At 37.5% G+C, this 20,943-nt stretch overlaps 1 protein-coding gene across 1 annotated transcript in view; it reads right to left on the bottom strand.

Moving 5' to 3' along the window:
- Nucleotides 1-20,943, bottom strand: part of LOC146444388 (pinopsin-like) — a 74,742-nt gene that overhangs the window by 34,234 nt on the left and 19,565 nt on the right. The window contains exon 2 of the mRNA XM_085053957.1: nt 17,330-17,655. Coding sequence (XP_084910083.1) covers nt 17,330-17,655 — 326 coding nt within the window. The remainder of the gene's footprint in view (nt 1-17,329; nt 17,656-20,943) is intronic.

The following is a 20,943-nucleotide window of genomic DNA, read 5'->3' on the forward strand; positions in this document are numbered from 1 at the left end:
GAAAGATATTTCATATCCCTGAACAACCTTCTCCATGATTTCAATATACAAATCCTTACAGATCTTTTAGTAACATCTGATCTAGACCTTCATTTCTAGAAATTATTTCCTTGTGCCTTTCCATTGGTGTAAGGGTGTGCAAGCACAATTAGTTACAACTGCTTATCTTTAGTAGTAGTGTGCTTACACTAGAAAACTGTTCACATATTGTTCCCAAAATTTGCATATCTTGGTTTAACAAAACCAGCAGACAGAACAGAGCACAAGCAAGGTCAGGTGTTCCCCACCTCTGCTCACCTGTCCCAAAATCAGATCTATTCTGTTTGCAAAGGTATCGTGTTCCCAAACCCACACATTGTGCAGCACTCACTATTCAAATTAGATCCTTCAGACTGTACTGATTCCCAGCCTGTGTTTATTCACCTTGTGTGATTTCTCACTATGCAAAACCTTGAACTTGCATGAACAAATCCTGCTGTTCACTGAGTTTTAATTATAGATCAGTATCAATTGATCAATATCATTAATGAAAAGCACTTCACTGGTCTCTATGAAACAGGCACTTTACAGGCAATCCACTAGGATCTGTAGTTGCTAAGGGCATTTCATGTGCCAGGAAATTGAGTTGTATCATGACTGCAGTTTCCCCTTTATCCACTAGAGCTGGTTACCTGTCAAAATGTGAGTACAGTTAATTCTGGCCAGCTTTTGAGCAACCCATGTTGGCAGTTCCGATTCAGAATATTCAACTACAAAAACTTCAAAGCCTTTTTTAGAGTGGTGAGAGAGAGACCAAACATAAAAAAGGAAAAAATACCTTCTACCTCCTGTTTGGTATTGCCTAACTACGACTTGTTGGGGTGTCCATAGAAGGGAGGTAGTTGGAAATGTTGAGGTGATGAATCTTTGGGAAGCAAAATGCTTTGGCTGATGTTTCTGCAGTAAATGTCCAGACTGATGAACAGAAAATAATGTTTTTCTCTTATAAATCTTACTAAGGATTAGTAGGCTACTAATAAGCCTATTAATGCTGAGTAAATGTTAAAATTGCCCATAGCACAGAGCATTCATCTGAGAAGTGGGGACCTGCTGAATATTTCCTGCTGACTTTGCAACAGGCCGTCAATGGTCTTCACTGAAACAAAGTTCACCAAGCTTGCTTAAAGGCAGGTCAGTGATTTTTATAGAGCCACCATCATCTCTTAGGGAAGAAGTGGCAGTTTTACAGCACTAATAGCCCAGCTGGCGTCCTACTGGCATTTCTAGGAGAGAGCCAGGCATTTGTAAAAGTGATGAGCTGTTTTAACTTTGCCAGACTTAGATAAATCTTTGTCATTTCTCTGCAGAAAAAGCACAATACAGATAGTGCTGACACACAATTGTAAAGTATACTGATGCTGAATTATACTGTTGATAGGGAAGACAAATAGATTACACATTAAAAATAAAATGTGTAACTTTGCAAAACTTGGCGAGTTGGCAAGCTCCATTTCATTTTCATATGTGAACTGTAATCATACATAAAGTAAAACACATCTTCCTGATAGGCATATTTACTTTGGAAGAAAACAGTGAAAAACACCAATAGCCCATCAGGTTATATTGCCTTTGATACCACTAATTCTTTTGAATCCTGACAGCTCTGAGCCTGTAAAAGAGTATTATTATAGCAAAGAAACAATTTCAGTAAGAAAAAAAACAAAATAACCTCTTAGAACATGATGGGATACAAGATGGCTCAGTCTGGAACTTTACTTCTAAATAATATTGTCTTTCCCTCAAATTTGTTTCTCATTTGTTGAAGGGGAGTAGTATAGCAAGCACATTACTCTATTGTTTTTACTGTGCTGCTGTAAAAAAGGTAGCACTTGTATAAATTATTTCTTTGGGTAGCACAGATTTATGAGTCATAAGGGAACATGATAAATAGCACAGTACTGATGACAACTGAAAACAATCAATACATATTCTGAATTTTATATCCAAGCAGAAAAATTGCTATCACTCTGTAATGGTTCATTTGAGCTTCTTGCTATGTATTCTCACATACTCCAAGGGGATAGACATAAAGGTGCAGGAAAGAATGTTAGGAATTAAAACTGCATGATGGTTGTTCTTTAGTATATTTTTTTTTGTGGTGGTTAAAATCATTAGAGTAAAGTGGCAGTTAAACATGTGGCAAACTTGTCTTCTGCCAGTGAGACCACTGACTGTGTCTGAGAAGGTGTCAGTTCATACAGCTGCAGGATTTGTTCAGGAGCAATCTAAGAGTAATCTAATATAGGGGCTCATTAGAATGGTTCAGTCAGAAAACATGATCAGGTAGCTATACCTTAATGTGGGCTTTAATTTAGATGAAAACAATTGTTATCAGCAAACTTCTTGTTGACTGAGACGAATAGGAATGAGGAGAGAAAAGGACAGGAGAGAATGGAACAGGAGGGAAAATAGTGGGGGGCAGGGTGGGGGAGAGGGAAAAAAGGAGAAAAGGAAAGGAAAAGGGGAAGGGAAGGGGAAGGAAGGACTTGGTGTGATGCAGTCAACTCTTGCTTGCTTTTGGGGATGTACTTGGAAATTGAGAGCTGATGTCCTGCTTCTGAAACAATATCTACATACACAGGGTTCTCAGTGGTATTCTGTATGGGCCAGGATGCTTTCCAGCTTGGATCATATTATAATCTGGGAATCTCGGATTTCACCTTGCAGAACTTGAGTGTCTGAAATATAGTACCATGCTTGAAAGGTGGTAATGTATTCTAAGGATATTTCTCCCACTGTTTAATCTCTCCTTGAATACTACTTCTGTAGCTCCAATAACACTTGTTACCCTCTTTTGCACCTTTTCTGTTTCTCTTATATCCTTTTCAAATAGATGACCAGAACTCTTTGCAATATTCAAGTTTACACAATGGTATAACAACATTGGGAATGTTTGTTTCAATCCCTTTCCTAGCAATTTCTAACATCTTATTTATTTTGATTTTCCTGAACAGAGAACTGAGTTTTTCATTAAATTATTCAAACCAACTCTTTGAAGGGTGATAATCAAGAGCCCTTCATCATATATGTATGTATATATATGATGTGGGATAGAGTTACTTTGCACAAATAACTGCACCTCAGGTGCTGCTATCACCTGCTATTGCCCACCTCACCCCTGATCTGTGACAGTGCTGACAAAGCTGCTCACCTGCCTTGCTGCTGCTTCAGACAATTGTTGTTGGCCATTGTCCCTTGCTTTCCTAGTCAACTGCACTCACTTCCCAGCTGTTGATCTCCATGATATTTACTGTAAGTCTACTAAAGGGGGCTTTAACAAAACTCCTGAGGATGTCACACACCAAGGGATGGAGATTCTGCAGCTGGCCAGTGGTCAGATCCGTGTTTCACTCTCTCAGTCTGCAAATTAATACTACTTCCAATTGTATAATATGTCCTTTATTTTCCAAGGAAGAGATTGGCATTAGAACAATATTTTCACAGCCTAATTTTGTTATGGATATGCTTTTTTTTTTTTTTTTTTAATTACAGCCAGGAAAAATCAACACAGATATTTTTAATAATTCTCTAGAATTCCTTCTAATTCTAATTTCAATAGGGTAAATACATCTGGGACAATTAGTGTCAAGATATAAACTATTCTAGCAATTCTAGCAACTAACCAATCCAACCCTCTTCAAGTCAGTATTTGTTAAATATAGATATTGCAAATTCAGCTCACTTGTGAGCAACACTTTCATTTCTGAGTTTTGGGACAGAAGAATTCTTCACAGTGCAATGAGTAAGCAGGGATAGATATTGTTAGAGCCAGTATGAAACCTGTCCAGTGTGAATTTTATGACCTCAGAGATGGTGTAGTCTTATAAAATTGCACTCTTCTGGAAAGACTGCAACTAATTGAGCAATACCTGTACCTCCCTAAGGAAAGGTCAAAGTAAAAAGAAGAATGAGTTAACAAGACGTTCCAGCAGGCTGGAATTGTATGTCTTTTAACTTGACATTTAGAGTGAATTAACATCCTGAACTACTCAGCCAGCAGTGGAGACCAAAGCAAATCCATTTAATTATATATTGAGAAAATCCAAAATGTTCCAGGCTGACTTGACTAAGTGCCTACTGAGCCTTGACCATCCTGGAGCACAGAAGCATAAGCAGGGCAGAAGAGCATTTACACCACTGAATAAAGAAAACATGCAAAAAGAAAAGACTTCCAGGAGTAGCATGCAATTAACAAAAGGCCAAGGCCAGGCTACCAACCAGTTACAAATTTTCTTCAGTAAGATTAAAGACTGATGCAGAAAGGCCAGGTTGAACAAATGTGAAAGTTCTTTCAAGTTGACATTTAAACTGAACTAATATCCTGATGTTGTTCAGGAAGTGAAAGAGAGAAAAGTATCAGGTAAGGCCTTTAAGGACTTTTATTGAGCTCTTGCAAGTCATAACAATAGAGAAAGTAGAAAGCAATATACAAGGTGAATTTGCTAAGTGAACTTTCCCAGAGATAGGTGTCTTTAAATGCCCAGCTCCATGTTGAGGGCAGCAGAGCAGAGCAAAGTGCTGCTGGCATTCAACCAGGGATAGTTGCAATCAGGAACTAGTGGTAATATTAATTCTATTTTCTCTGCAAGGCAATAGCTTGTATTCAGTGCTTTACAGACATACAACCAACATTTTAGGTATGTTCAGTGGGACTGCCAATGGGAATATGAAAATGTGTATACTTCAGTGTTTGCCGGGCGGGGAAAGCTCCCTTCTTTATGGGAGTGTTTGCTCAATTTTTGTTTGGTTTTTTTTAAATTTAGGCTCAGAATATTTATGAATTTCTTCCTTTTTAATTTCAGTGCAGGCTGGTTTCATTCAAACTTTGTTTATATTTAATCTTTAATAGGCCAGATTTAATTAGCAAGATCTCAGGTAAATAGCAATTTATCTTTCCATGTTTGGGGCAGTTTCAAGTGAAGAGTTATACTATCAGATAAAATTAATATTACAGCCTTCAGAAACTGCAATGTTGTGCCTCTTCCAAGTGACCAGGAAGAAAACTAATATTGCTGAGATGTCCTTAGAAAACACCTTACATGCTTTTTATTACCTGAGAAGATGTTTAATTGACAGATCTCCCATTTAAATTCAGATTACCACTCTGAAGTACAGGAGAAGGTCTGGAATATACCCTAAGGCAACCCTAGCACATACTCATCTGTGATTAATTTAGCTGCTTAGCAGATGTCAGTTGTACTACTGACTAGAAGTCAAATAATTACCCATTCATTGTAAGCCCAGGTGACTCTACCTCAAGCCAGAGGTGGTTGTTTGTTGTTTTAAGATGCATATAATGTAGACATTTTAAAAGAAGAACCATTGGAAAAAAAAAAAAAAAAAGGATGCTTGGTGAACAGGGGAATGAAGTCTCAGGACCCTAAACATTATAAATAAAGAGTGAATGTTCATTCTTTTAAGTTTTATACTTTGAAATAACAAGGGAAGAATAAGTTAAGACCACAAAGTGGTTAACTTTCAATGAAAACTGTATGAAATGGAAAAGTTGGAGAGGCAACAGCTGGAGTATAATTTCAAAAATAATTTGAGAAATAGAGTAATACACCTTATGCGTATTTCTCTGAAGGAAACTTTGGCTACTTAAGACCTTATAATTTTCTTTTCTATCCTTTGCCTGTCCAGAGGGATACTGATTCACTGCATAAGGATTCCTGAGCTTTTTAATATGAAGATCTCTGTAATTAGGCAGCTGAAGAGTTCATCTTCACTTACTAGTGAAGTGAAATTCAAATGAAACATCTGCCTAATAAGAAATGTAAAACTCTCTACTTGATGTGATAGCTGGGTATCATTTCTCCTGGGAATGTTTGGAAGCACTCCTTCAGTAAAGGAGGCACCCTGTAAAACAAGTGTCAGGTGCAAACAGGAAATTGCAAACTGGAAATTGCCTGAACAGTATCTCTTTTCTTCCAGCAGGAGCAGAAGTTTTGAAAAGCTATATGTTAGTCCTTAATTTCAAAAAGCCTCAGAAGCCTCTGCTCTCCATAGTTCACAAGGACGGGTCTCACTCTGCTGGAAGCTGCTCTCCATCAGGGTGCAGTGTTTTCCCAGACCTGCCCAGGAGCAGCTACCTGACCCCACAAGCTGTGCTGATTCTCTGGCTGCTCCCTTCCTCCTGCTCCACACTTACCTTCCCACTTATGGCCCTGACATGCATTTAAAACAAAGAAACAAACAAGCAAACAAACATTAATATTCACCCAGTTGACTGGCCCAGTGTTTAATCCAACTGAGCTACACTGAGCATTGAGTGCTGTAAGGTTATATTCTACCAAGGCTAGTGATTAAAGACACTCAGAGTATTGGTAATCAATTGTTATTGACTCAAATTAATACAACCCTGCCTGAAATTTAAATCTGTATTTAGGAGATTATTGGCCCTATTTCTGCCATAATTTTTCACTTGTGACAGTGGCCCTCACTTTAGTATCAGGCCCACTGAAATAAGTATAGTAAGTATAGTAAGACAAAAGATACTTGTAAGTTGAAGTATGACCCCAGTTTCAATCTACTGCGGAGAACACAAGCTAATTCCCACTGATTCACCACAAAATGGAGACAAATAGTCTGCAAAGCAGCAACAATTTAATAAAGGGGAAGAATTCTATAAAATATCCTGGCTGTTTATTTTAATAACAAAGGGAAGAAAAAAAAAAGGCAAATATAGATGCATAAACCCCAAAACAAAACTTGTGATAATACATCTTTGGATTGACTGCATGAACATGAGAGAACACATTCTTAGAACATCAAAATTACTGTGACTTCGCAACACTCCTTTGCTGTAATGATGAGGCAAAGTGAGCTGAATACCAGTATCTGCACCTTTACCCTTTTTAAACCCCAGGGGAAAAGAGCTATTATGTGAATGCAAGAGCTGCACATTTATTATCATACTTCATATGCATACTGAGCAAGTTGGTAAAGATGGAGAAGGTGGGAAAAGCTAGAAACACAGAAACCCTCTCAGCATTCTATAAGCTGGCTGCACTGCGACAGAAGTGTTTCCTTGGAAATTTACAGATTAGCTAAGGTCAAAATAATTCCTAGCATGATATTTTTGCACTGGGAACCTGATTCACAAAAATGAAAACACCCTGTGGGGACATGCAAATCTGAGATATTTCTGGTGGTACCCAAGTGTCCCTGGGCTTCTATCTTGTTCCTGGACAATATGTCTGACAGAGACCAAAAATGCCAGGCCTTTTAGTGCCTAGTTGCAGAGCTATTTTATTCAGGATAGTGGATCACACAGGCAGTTTAGGCTATCAGCTCCAAGGATTTCCAGGATCTTTTGCTCCATGTCACTTTGGTTAAGCGCTGCTGTACAAGGCTACTGGGTCTCTGAGTGGTTTCAGGGTCAAGAGGATGTTGTTTTATTTTAACATCTAAATATTCCAGAGGAGAAATATTTAGAAACTAACAAAACAATGGATTAGAAATTTTGAAATTAAATTTGTTCTAGATTTTACATGTTTACATTTGTTCTTTTATATGATTTTGATTTTCATTATGTAAGCACAAAATAATTTGCATCCATTTCATACCTCTGTAGCATGTGGATATTTCATGCCATTGTTCTTCAACACATGATAAAGTTCTCAGGTAAAATTATTGCCTTCAGTTACTGCCAACATATACTGCCACTTGCACCTTTGGGATTTTCAGCAGTGGAAAAGGGGCTAAATCACAGAACCAATGAACAGTAATAGCTACTACAAATGTCCCTGATGAAACCTTGGAGTTGTAAGTAACACAGGGACTAACGATGAGATGAAATAAGGATTAAAAAGTCAAAGCAAACATCCTTGTTAACCCTCTTTGCTCCACTAGGAAAAAGCAGAGCTACATTTTGGCTCAGGGGAGATCGTATAGCACCTTCCAGTAACTTCCAGTAAAGGAGACCTACAAGAAAGCTTGAGAGGGACTATTTACGTGGACATGTAGAGATAGAACACGGGGGATGGCTTCAAACTGAAAGAGCACAGGTTTAGATTGGATATTAGGAAAAAAGCCTTTACTGTGATAGTGGTGAGACATTGGAACAGGTTGCCCAGAGAAGCTGTGTCCTGGAACTATTCAAGGACACATTGGTGGGACGTTGAGCAACCTGGTTCAGTGGAAGATGTCCCTGCCCATGACAAGGGTGTTGGAACTAGATGGTGTTTAAGGTCTCTTCCAACCCTTCCATGATTCTACAATTTTGACTGAAGGCTTTGCTATATTATACACTGTGGTTCACGTACTGTGAAACAAAGCCTTCTGCTTTGACTTCCCACCCTCTGCTTTGACTTCCCACCCTCTGCTTTGACTTCCCCCTGGACAGCACTGGCTGGGGACTGGCCTCTCACACAGTGGCACAGTTAATGTGATATCAGGCGCATGGTGGTCACCAGAGAAAGAAGCTTTTGGGCATTGCACATTTATTCTTTTTTCACTGCACAGCAGCCTCTCTTTGCAGATAGACCTTCAGAAGTGTTTCTCTAGGGGACAATGCCACAGTGCTGCTGCATGTAGGACAATTAATTTTCCTCCAAGTCTTCTGTCAGGGAGTTTGCCTGAGGTCACAAGTTAGTCTCTGAAGTGGAGTTAAACTACAGAAGAGTAAGTAAGTAAATGTGGCTAAGTTCTTCCATGCTAAGTGCAAAACCCCACATTTTTTACCCTGCAAAACACTCTTCTGTACATTTAACCTTTCCAGCTTTATAACTGGTGAGAGAAAAAAAATCTTATGCTTTTTCTTATCACAAAAAACATTTACTAAATCATACCCTGAACTGAGATGCTATGAGTGCTTGGTATTGATGTACACCATTTGCTGTAAACTGAAAAACTCATGAAACCACAGGCTATTTTTTATGGTCATAATGCATCCAGAGATTAATGCATCAGATCTTAAATTTCTATTAGCTTGTTATTAAAGATTATGACAGACTTATTTTCTCCCCAGTTTAGATAAAGTATGAAAAGTGGCAAACCCAATGAATTCCTATTTTCTGACCAGCCATTAATTTGATTTACAATGAATTTGTACAGGGCCTGATTTACACTAAAGTTTTATCACTGCTTCTCTGCAAAGTGCAGACAATTAACTAATGATTTATATTTCTCCAAGCACAAGGGAACGAAGATCATAATCTTTTCTCCTGTCTGTTTCCCTTCTAGCATGATCAGACCTCAAAAAATAAAGACTAATCTGATGACATGCTTTAACATTCGGTCAACACTTTTTAAACAGAAATACTGGGAACAACGCAGAGTGAATACACCTGTCACTCGTGAATTAGATGTGTCTGTGCAATCACAGATGTTGAAGTCCTTAAAGGCTTTGAAAGGTATTTTATGTTGGATTGACTCACAATACCTTTACTCTCCTAAAGGCTGAGATGGTGAACTTACAAACCTTACAGGTATACACAAAGAAAAAAATTGTGAGCTGTCTGCTTTATTTCTCAGAATCTGATATTTCACTCCACTATTACAGAAAACACTGAATTTTATCCCCTTGAGACAGAATCCTTTAATAAAAACTGGTATAAATGTAGTGCACACAACTGAACTATTTTTGCAGTTGAAAGCAGAAAACCCCAAAAATCAATACTACATTTACAGTGTCTTCATGATAGCTACATAATAATAATTTCAACTCCTGGGCCAGCCTTTATAGTTATGAAAGAGTAAAAGAATACGTAAGCTCTTTAAAAATTAAGCAGGCTAGTAAATCTTCCTAATGAAAGCAACTTTTTATTCAAACAGGCTTCCCATTAAAATTTAAAAAAAAAAATCAGCTAACAGGAATAATCAGCACTTGCTTCACTGTAATATCCCTGAACAAAAATGTAAGGATTGATCTGTCTGAAACATGAAATACTGACATCTGAAAATTGCTGTCTATAAAAGCATGAATGTCAGAAGTTAGTGCCAGAATGCTACAGATTTTGCTTGTAAAGTTATGTTTGTACTTATATTATGACATGGCATCAAATACCAATGACATAATGGCATAATAATTTTACTGTCATACTATTGTTTTAAAAATAATTGAAAACAGGTACTATTAAAAATAATAATTAGTTATACACAATATCCTCTTTTCAAGGTCAAACTATTTCCTTGTTTTGTTGTAATACAATTTGCTTCTTTTAATGGTACTTATCTTATGCACCAGCATCTGACAAAGGCTGCCAGTTTTGTGCATAATCTCCTTGATGTGATTTTCTTTCTCTACTGAGTACAGAGAGAACATAGAGAAAAGAATTAGACTAGATAGATCCTTAAAAGGCCTTGAATTCTCAAAGGCAATTTCTCAAAACCACGTACTTTCCTTCAGTACAATAGGAATAGTAGTATTAGCTTTGCAAAGCATTGGAAAATCAGTGTATATTCACAGTATCTTCACACCATCAAAGGAAAAAATGTATGGAAATCTCTTTACTGAAAGAAGGAAGGAGGAGATCTATCCACATGAAAAGAATGGTGTGAGGGCAAAGGAGAAAAGAGGCAATGGGACTCCTGGGCTGTGAAGATGAGAGTGGTTACAGAAATTATCAGAAAATTTTTAGACAGAAAGACTTGATATGCAAGAATTTTTTATGTACATAATACCATCTACAGATTGCAATCAGAGTCTAACTAAATTAACTATTCAATAGAATTTAATAACTTACTAAGAAATAGTGAGATACGACTTTTTGTCTTTTATTTTCCAAGTATTCCATGGCTTTTTTATTAACAATTTTCAAAACAGTTGTTTTAGGTATCCCCTCACCTACAGGATTCGGATAATTCTGATCATGTTAGAAGCCAAGAAGACTTGAAAATAATCAGAACTTCAAAGAACTGATCACTGATCACAGATACATACTATATGCCATCTAATATGTTTCAGTTCTCCTCTGCTTTGAAACGACAAAAAGCAGTCAGCTTTTCTACTGGAAATATGATCTAGAAATTCTGAAAAAAATACAGTATTGCACAGAAATGTGAATAGTTCTCATAATTTAAAGTCCATTCTTATAGCATATGGAATAAAACATAGAATAAAACTATAAAAGACCATGGCCTGAGTTTCTGTTATCACAAAATGTTCTTGTTATCCCAAAATGTTCTTGTTATCCCAGAATCCAAAAAATGGTCTGTTACCAGCTTTGTGTTCTGGCTGTGTAGTGGCTTGCTCATGAAGAATTTGGCAGAGGTCAAACAACTGCCCAGTTAGGAGATGTCAAATATTTACTGCTATATGCTTGTTGAATGTTGTACAGAAAATTTGGAAATACTTATTTTTAAATTTTTTATGAAAGTCTGTATTAGTTTATAGCATTTCATAATCCATTTATTAATGGATGAATTTGATATGATTTTTGATATTCATTAACCCATTAATTTGATAAACCATTTGATAATCCCTTTCATTACATTTTGTAAATTTATTCCAATTCTCTCAACCTGAGACTTGTATTTTAATTAAGTTCCCATCTTTATGATGATGTGCCAGAAAACATCTATTAATTCATTTGCAAACTAAATCTCTTTTTTCTTTGAATGAGATGTAATTATTATATATTTATGGCAAGGTCTAAAAATTAAAGGAAAAGTTATTTATCATTCTTCTTCTATAACACCAGAAGCTAGGAGAGAAAGTGTATCTGAAGATCCAAAAGGAAGAAATAAAATTTATGAACATATGATAAAAAATAACAATATATGGCTGTCTAAATAGTATAGCTGACTTATAGCTGTTTGTGTTTAAGTGCAGCAAGGGTCAAACATGAAATTAAGTCGAATCCCAAATGTACTTAATCACATTTGAAAGGGATGATCTACAGGAACCATACAATCAGGTCTACATTGTTTTCACCTGAATTACTTTTCCTAGGACTTATTTGTTTAATTAAACAACTAGAAAAAATTTGAACTCTGCTTCTATGACTACAAACCTGGTTTAATTTAGGGTTTTAACAAGCTAAGTTTTAATGGTGTTTAATTGCTTTATCAGTTTTCTCAATATAAATCATAATTTCAGTGCCACCAACGGCAAAGTTTGAAAAAATTGAGTTTCTTTATAAAGAGGCATATGAAGCATATGAAGGAATGATGCGACAGTAATTATTTTCCCATCCTACCCTTTGTATTATGTGAAGATTTTTTTTCATTTTAAATCACTAAGCATTCTACCCTAAAGTACTCTCTTCCTCCAAATGATCATTTCCAAAAGAGATGGAAATCTGGAAACATTCACAGGTGTGGCCTTTCTACGTTATTGTCCTTTCTTGAGCACTGTAATGAACAATGATACAATAAAGGCTTTTACAGATATTATTTAACTGTTCCAAATAGTACAGATATAAAACCAGATTAGGAATCAGAAATCATAAAAATTTATCTCTCTTTTCTTTTCCTTAGACTTCCTTTGTGGGCACAGGAGATTTCAGAACCAGCACTGTTGTTTATACCTAAATCTTTAAAAGTAATCTAGAGTTAAAATATCACCATACAGAATTAAAAATTAATTTATTTGGGTTCACAATAGAGTGGTCATTTCACTCTGGGGCATTACATCTTACATAAGAGATGGAAGCCCTTTTTCTCCACAAAGTTTGGCACTTTGAAATCTAAAGAGGAGGAAGAAAGAGGAACTGACAGCCCTCTACTGTGTAACTTTGACTTTCCCAGTTCCCCAACAAGATTACAACACTCACAAAGCTCAGGAGATGGTACAAAGGTGATCTGGTTCTCCTATGACATCTGGAAGTCAGAAATCATGTGGCACTTTTCAAAAGGAAAAAAAAAACTGCTGTAAAGGGAAATAGTTGGGTAGTTCTACTACTGGGACTCACATTTTGGGCACTAGTTAAAACTAGAAGTTATGGAGGAATTAAGCAATAATCGGTGCATCACAGAGTGGAGGACAAGACACACTGGTAAGGCAAACTTCTACCTCATATGGGCTAGTCTTAAAACTTTCCCTGAATAGTTTTTTTCTTCTTTTTTTTTTTTTTTTTCATAGACAAACTCATAGTAGGTCTGGAGTAATGACAGGAAAAAAAACCAAACTTCACACTGTAGGACTATCAGGTCACGCTGTAAGTCTGTCTGCTCCAGAGCCCCATGACACAGTGTGACCATCAGCCCTTTGCCCACTTTAACACTCTTGCACTGAGTAAGAATGGCATGTTTAAATCTTTGTGCTCTGCTTATGTCCTTCTTATTATTTTACAAGTCCTAGCTACATTTCACAAAGAGTTGCTAAGCTTTGTTCAGGCACAGCTTTCAGTGAAAGAAGACTGACAATGAGATGAGAGTCTTTATAAAACCAAACCGAAAACTTTTCTTGAAACAATCTTCTGGGACTCTTCTTGTCCTTGGGCAGGATTTTTGCATGTAAGTAGGAGATAATGCAGGCTGAGGAGATCTCTTTAAAAGTTTTGCTAATTTTCATTAGGCTGGTTCACATGAGTTCTCTGGGCCCCTCAGTGGAGGATTTTAATCACGTTTTGTCTTTTGTGCTACAGTGATCACAATGCTAATCTCTGTAATTCCACATTTGGGAGCCCACTTTTCAAAGTGTAAACAACTGACACTGACTTCACAAAGAACATTTTTCCAAAGGGAATGCAACAGCAGAGTCACAAAGAAGCATCATACGCCAAAAACTGAAAAAAAAATAATGTCATTGCACGAGAAAAAATAAACCATCCTCAATTTCCTTCCCTTGTGCATAGTATGTGCATGAATAAAATACATGTAAATAAATTTTGTGAGGGGGAAAACTTTGTCACTTTGATCAGACTCAACCATCCAGATAAAGCCAGCCTGGGAAAAAAACCCATAACTTAAAAAAAAAAACCCACATTCCTAAGGGTCTTCAAGCTTGATAAATGGCAAGACCTCTGAGATAATGATGGAGATGTGTTTTAATGCTGTTTAATGGCATTTGCTATAACATTATCCACACAAGGATGCTATTGACTTGTAATTCCTTGAAAAGATGATCTTTCATAAAACCTGTTCTACTGAAATTCTTGAGCATTTTACCATTACACAGATTGCAGATGGCTCCATGAGATCTATTAATGCTTCAAGTGACAGAATGCTACAGCACCTGACTAAATTTAGAGAAGAAAAAGAGGAAGGCAGACCTGCGATCGCTGTCCCTGCAAGGAAAAAATGAAGGCATCATGCCAATTCTTGCATTAACCATCCCAAATCTCTTAAGACATTTCTTCCACCTCAGTAAATTTACACTGCACCATTAACAAGGCCATAACTCCTTGCTCTTGATTTCAGGGTGCAATACCTGAAATACCTGCATTGCTGCAATCCTCTAACATAAAATCTTCTACAGATCTGGCAAAATTATGAAATGCAGTTAGAAGATGTAGCAAGGAGCTGAAGTTAGGATAATGCTCTTATTGTGTTTACAATACTTCCACATTATTTCTAATACATAACACAAGAGGGTTAGATAAGGACTTTAATCTATACGGCCAGAAAGTTGCAAGATAATTATTTTTTTTTGTCCACACCAGAATGTAGTAACCTCTCTTAACTTTTTCTTAATTATCCTACCTACTCTTTGTACTTTTATATAAGAACTACTATATTTTCATTTACATATAGTTCATCTCTTCCTCTAGTTTGAAACATGATGTACTTTAGCACTTCATGAACTATCCTGTTTCTTACAGAACACTTTAAAAGGACCTCAGACCAAAGGGAAAGAAGTTTGTACTTCAGTGACTGTGTCATGATATGTACCTTGGAAATTTATATATATGTGTCCTAGGTTGCAATATAGATGTATTTATTCTGTTACCACCTCCACAAGCTGTTAAAGCAGGTGGGGCACTGGTTGTTATCTCCTGCTGTGACTCACCCCTGATAACAATCAATGGGCCATCAAGAAACCATTGCATGACTCATGGTCTTATCCTATTGTGAGATGCTCTGCCCAGGAGGGAGGAGCCAAGCATTCCCACCTGGATATAGCCTAGCTTTTTAATGGCATGAGTAGTTCCTGTCTACTGGATTCCCAGAGGATAAGAGCTACCACTGGACCTTCAGGTGGAGACCAGACCTTCCACAGGATCACTGCTTCAACCTAACTACTTGGACTGCTACCCCCACCCTGACTAACAGGGTGTCAGGCTGTGTCTGACTCTGTCAGTATTTTTCTCTTGTGTTATTGCACTTATTTTTAATTTTCCTATTAAATTACAATTCTGAATTGCGATCTCCCACTGGTTTGTTTTCAAACTAATATAATATGTCACAGAAAATTTATGAAATACAAGGTTTCAGGATTATGGTACTGAAAATAATTTCTGGCACATCACAGAAAGCTGAGGACTGATGAGTTTTCTTATTAACTTTCTTTTTGGTGAAATATAACTTATCAAGGAAATCTTTTACAAACACTGGGAAAGCATTAGATTCTTTGTGTAAAAATTTACGGTTTAGTTATTCAAGACTTCACAAATACTCAGGCAGCTTTTATGACCCCAAGTCATAACAACTGTAAAGATATGATCTGATCTTCATTGGAGCTCCTTTGCATATAGTACATATTTGTTCCCTAAGGCCTGTCCCTCCAACAGGTTATGCAAGATTAGGTTCAATTCTCTTTCACTTGTACAACTTACAAAATTTCTCAGGATCCTCTAACCTCAGCACCCCATGGGCTTGCTGATCCTTCTGGAAGGTATGAGGAGCACGGATGAGAGAGGATTGTGGAAAATGCTGTTCCTTCCCTCTTTTTTTTTTTCTTGTGGACAGTTGATTACTCAATCAACTTAATCTTTCACTAGTCTACTCAGTCTTCATGACCAAATACAAAATGGCTATAGAGTGCATATACCCTTTCTATGATACCTTGTTCCCTCAGCATGTTTGCCACAACATCTCGAGACCCATCAGGCAGATCAGTGAGATTACTAATACCTTTGATATAAGTGAATTTTAAAGAAAAGTGAATAGAATAATATGGGTCTACATTTAGCACTAAAGGCTAAAGTATGTGCTACAGAAGCTTCATCTATGCAAGTGTTTGTATATAGTGGATGATGGCTGTTGTTATAGGAAGGGCAGTGAGGGCTGAAGGAAAGAGGAGACAAAGTTCTAAGAAATGTGTATCTTCTGCATGTTATTAGTACCACATGTTCCGAGATCCTGCCTCTTTCTTTAAGTTGATGGCAAAAGAAACTGCTGCCCAGGGATCAGATATGGACTGCAATTTTACTTTAACAGTTTAGAATCACAGAAATTTTTTTCCATATTAATATTGCACAACTTTTAAGAACAGTACTAATGTGTGATTCATAAAAGGGATTTTACTGGCCCACTCAGTACTCAACCAGGAGAAGATTTCCCATTTGGGCTTTAAGTGTTCTCAAAGTTTTGACAAATAGTGTAAAACAATCAAGCTTAATTCCTTATGACTAATCAAAGCAAACTACATTCACTTTAATTTTGTAGGAGAGCCTCAATTCAGAGATTTATTGCATTTTTTCCCATTTAACACCTTTAGTTAATTCATCTGAACATTTTAGATAATTGCTTTTTAGAGAACACCTATACATTAAATCCTCTCTCATTATTCATCATTAGACCATTCCATTACTGTCCCCAAGAGTATTCAAACTTCACAATACCACACCCTTCTCAGGGTCTTTCATAACACTCATTTTGGAATATCAGCATTGCACTTTAAACCACTGAGGAAGCCACACTGTAGTAGTAGGAGGAGTAGTAGTGGTAATGGTGGTTGCGGTTGAAAGGAAAATTTAAATGTGGCCTAGAATTACAAGGAGAAGCTGATCCTTGGGATAACTCAATAAATCACAGTAGAATTATACTACTGTAGAGTTAAGCTTCCACAGATTAAGAAGCAGAAATTATTAAAATGTCATAATCCAAAACCGGGAAAAAGTATTTTCATGGCTGTGTCATTTATAAACAGGTAAATGTGTAGTTTTGCTGCATTACAAATGCAATCTTCACTCTGATATGCTGGTTTTCTCAGAACACAGTATTACCAGCCACAAAATCAGTATCTATAGGATATTACCTGGTTGTTTTGACTGCAGCTTCAGGAGAATTAAAAAGACTGATGAAGACCTCACGCTCCTTGCTTGAGGCTTTCTGCAGTCTTTTCAATTTCATTCTGACTTGCTGATTTGCTCTCTACCGTCAGTGCTTCCAAGTTTGATAAAAGAGAAATTCAGAGCACTCCTCAAAGCAGTCTGCACCACGAGAGCCCAGGGCTGCTTACCTGTTTGACAGCATACAGCAGGCGCCCGTAGCAGTACACCATGAGCATCACGGGGACAACCAAGCAGAAGATGAAGAGACAGATGATGTAGGATGTGGACTCAGCTGACTCCGAGGACCAGCGTACCGAACAGCTTGTGCCTGCACCTTCCACCCCATAGCTGCCCCAGCCCAGCAGAGGTGGCACTGTCCAGAGCAGGGAATAAATCCAAGAGCCGCCGACTGCCAGCAGAGCCTTGCGGTAAGCGTGGCTGCGCTTGTGGCACAGGGTGAGGGTGCTGTAGCGCTCGTAGGACAGCACAGCCAGAGAGATCAGGGACACAATGCCTGCAATGAACCAAGCAACAGAAATTATTATTTCCATTATTTTCCATGTATCCATTCTAAATCCCAAGAAAGGAGATTATTTTTTTGGTTATTATGTATTTGAAGCTACAGTGAAAACTATTTCCATTATTCCCTATGTGTTAATCCTCACTGGTCCTGGTTGCTCTGTCCATCATGTCAAATTTTGTTCAATTCAGATTTATCTTATATTGGAAGATTTTTATACTTGAGAGATATTCATCTTCTAGTCAGGTTTTCAGCTTTATCTGTTTTAGTATTACTCAGGGGAAATCAATTTTCTATCTGAGCTAATAAAATGGTGAAAGATTCCCTTGATAAGAACTATTCCATTTTTAACATCCATGAGCATTTTCAAATAGTGCACTGACTTCACATGAAAAAAAAAAGGCAAAAAAAGCTACCAATTCAAGATTGGGAGCCCCAAAGTGAAAGAAGCTTTTGCTTCTTTTGCTTTGTCCCCATCAGCTAGATGAACCTCCAGTTCTGACCACCCATATATGGAAAAAACAGACAACCACATCACGACCGGTTTATGGCAGGTTGCAACTTTATTTACATGCATACATAATTTATTTATATATCTAATCAAGTTTAAAAGTATTTAGATTAATATTGAGCCCTAAGTGTCATAAATCCATTATATCTTCCAGAGGAAGGCTTTAAAATTTGGGCTGTAAGACATGTCCATTCTCTTTTTCAAGGTTCAGGACTCAATTCCCTGCACAAAACTTTGTAGTTTTCCATGGGAGGTTCTTAGTAACGACTCAATGAAGTGAGTTTTGTTATTTCCTATGGTTTTGTTCTCCTTGCAGCTTCCTTATAATTCTTGGTGACACAACACTGGATATCACTTCCAGGATCTATGACACAAGGAGCTTGTTTGAAGAGCTTTAAAACCATATTTTCCAATGTTTTCCAGTCCCCTTCTTTTGCTCCTGCAAGATGGAAAACCTGCATAGATCAGTGTCAGTCCAGCTCTTTCCATGAGTTTTTCTTGATCTTTGCTTTTAGCAACAGCCAACTATACAGTAGCACTGAGAGATATAGCCTGACAAAATTCTCTGATTCTGAGAGGTACCTACTCCCAGAAAATGGGTTAAAAGAAAAGGTGTTCTTCAGGGGAATCCATAGCTGTAATCCATTTTCCTCATTTAACTGTCAGGTTCTCCTATAGCTCCTTCCTAGGCATGGAACAGAGGTGAGTCAGAGGCCTCCCTTGGGAATAGCACTACTCTATCCTGTGCCTGGGCAAAACACCCCACACACAGACCCACACAGGGCACAGTGGGATATTCTCCCCAGGCAAAGAATTTTGCTCCACTTTTCCTTACAATTCAGTGACTCATTTCCAAGTTAACTGGATGCAGGCACAGCTATTTCTGTCATCCTGACAACAATTTGCAGTTACTTTGTGCAGTGCTGGGTAAGGCAAAGGACCCAGGGGAAATGCAAGCACTTCTTGCTGCAATAGGATGCCTTATTTCTCAGGGGAAAAGAAAGCAAAAGGGTGTGAGGAAAAGGCAACTTTTGAAGAAGAAAACATTTTTCTTGTTACAAGAGTCTACTAAATTGTTTTCTGTACATTTCAGGTAAGTCAGTCCCATTTACAGCTGTAATAGCTCCACTAAATTCAGCTGACTTATAAACCTGCTTTAAGGCTAGGCTATTTTAGAGACAGAGGAGACTTTCTGATCATCCCTCACCTAATCTGATTTCCTCCATAACACTGCTCTTGAAAGCCCTTGGACTCAAGAGCAAATAATCTACTGCTCTCTTCTTGCTCCCAGCCCACACTTAATTATCTCCACTTTCTTGGTATTGCCTCCTTCCATGCTTTTATCTGCCTGACTAAAGAGCTTCTCTCTACCAAAAACATTTAGCTCATGCACATACCTAAGGCAAAAATCCAGATTTTATTTTTGAAACTTAGGCCTCTGTCAGGTAATATAGATCTATTTCTGTACTTTAGATAATCATGGTCTAACAGAAAGCTGTCTTGGGAACAAGAAACCTCTCCCAGGTGGATGCTCGACAGCAAGGATCTATTGTTTTTGCTCTACCTCTGATGACAACTGAGACCACATTTTCCCTACTATGACGAGATGATGAGTGAGTTGTACTTTTTTGAAATTACCCTACATTTCTGTGTATGCAGTGTTCCCAAAAAACCCCAGACAGGCTGTTCAGATATCCCTGGCTCAGAGCCCTGCTTCCTGGGCTGCTGCTTCCCCCACTGGGCTCTCAGGTCCAGCCTGGCTGCCAGCTCTGCCTGCTCAGCCCTGCGGCTGTGCTACTGCCCAGCAGCTCCTTCTGGTAAGTATTGTCATGATTTATGGCACACATTTACACTTTCTCTTATCTTGACCTATTGCCTGATATAAGGAAGATGCTTAGCTTTTCTCACATTGCTATTTGTGATGGATGGCTTTGTAGAGTGGATCTGAAGACAACTGACCACGAATGCAGGATTACATATTTAGAGATGCAGACACATTCTGTCTTACACTGGCATAGAATTAATGTCCTGATATTAAATTAGGATCATGGTGATGTCAGTCAAGAATAAATCAAATATTAGCAATCAGACAAAACCAAAAAGTTTCCTTTAGATTATAGAAAATAATGTTCTTCTCTATACAGAAGGAAATTTAAGACTCTTAAGTGCACATCTTGGAAGGAGCCAATTCATCTTTGCTCACCTTTTATTATTGAATTCCATGGACATGACACAAAATACACTTTTCTCTGGAGGGCAAAAACTGTAATATGTAGAGTCCCAGACCACAAAATTCAGGGGGAAAAAGCCCTTTTTCTTTTTGGCATAGTAAGACTTCAAGGATTGAACTTTTTAATAGCACTAAAATTAATACCACTATTCATGACTTCTAATACTTTCAAGACAACAAGGGAAAATGAGAAAACCACTGAAGGGGTAGTTCACAAGGGATAAAAGAACTCAATATTTTTCATGTGCTTTTAACTCAGTAAGCCCATCTAACTTTTCAGAAAATTACAATTACTTTGAAAGAAGAGAACTGGTGCTTTGAAAGTCAAAGAGGGAGAAATTCAAAGCCAAAATAATAAAATAAAAAAAATTAACAAGTGGCTTTTTCCAACAGTGAGATACATTTAGTCGAATTGGCTGTGAGTAATTACAACACTTATTATCTAGGGGAGGAAGAAACAGGAACAGAGGCCACTGCAAATATAATTTCACAAAAAGGGCAAAATTAGGTTTTGTGTTCAGTACTCAGTTTGACACTGGCT

Source organism: Lichenostomus cassidix, chromosome 1 (assembly GCF_008360975.1).
Source record: "Lichenostomus cassidix isolate B80296 chromosome 1, HeHo_3.0, whole genome shotgun sequence".
Lineage (NCBI taxonomy): Eukaryota > Metazoa > Chordata > Aves > Passeriformes > Meliphagidae > Lichenostomus > Lichenostomus cassidix.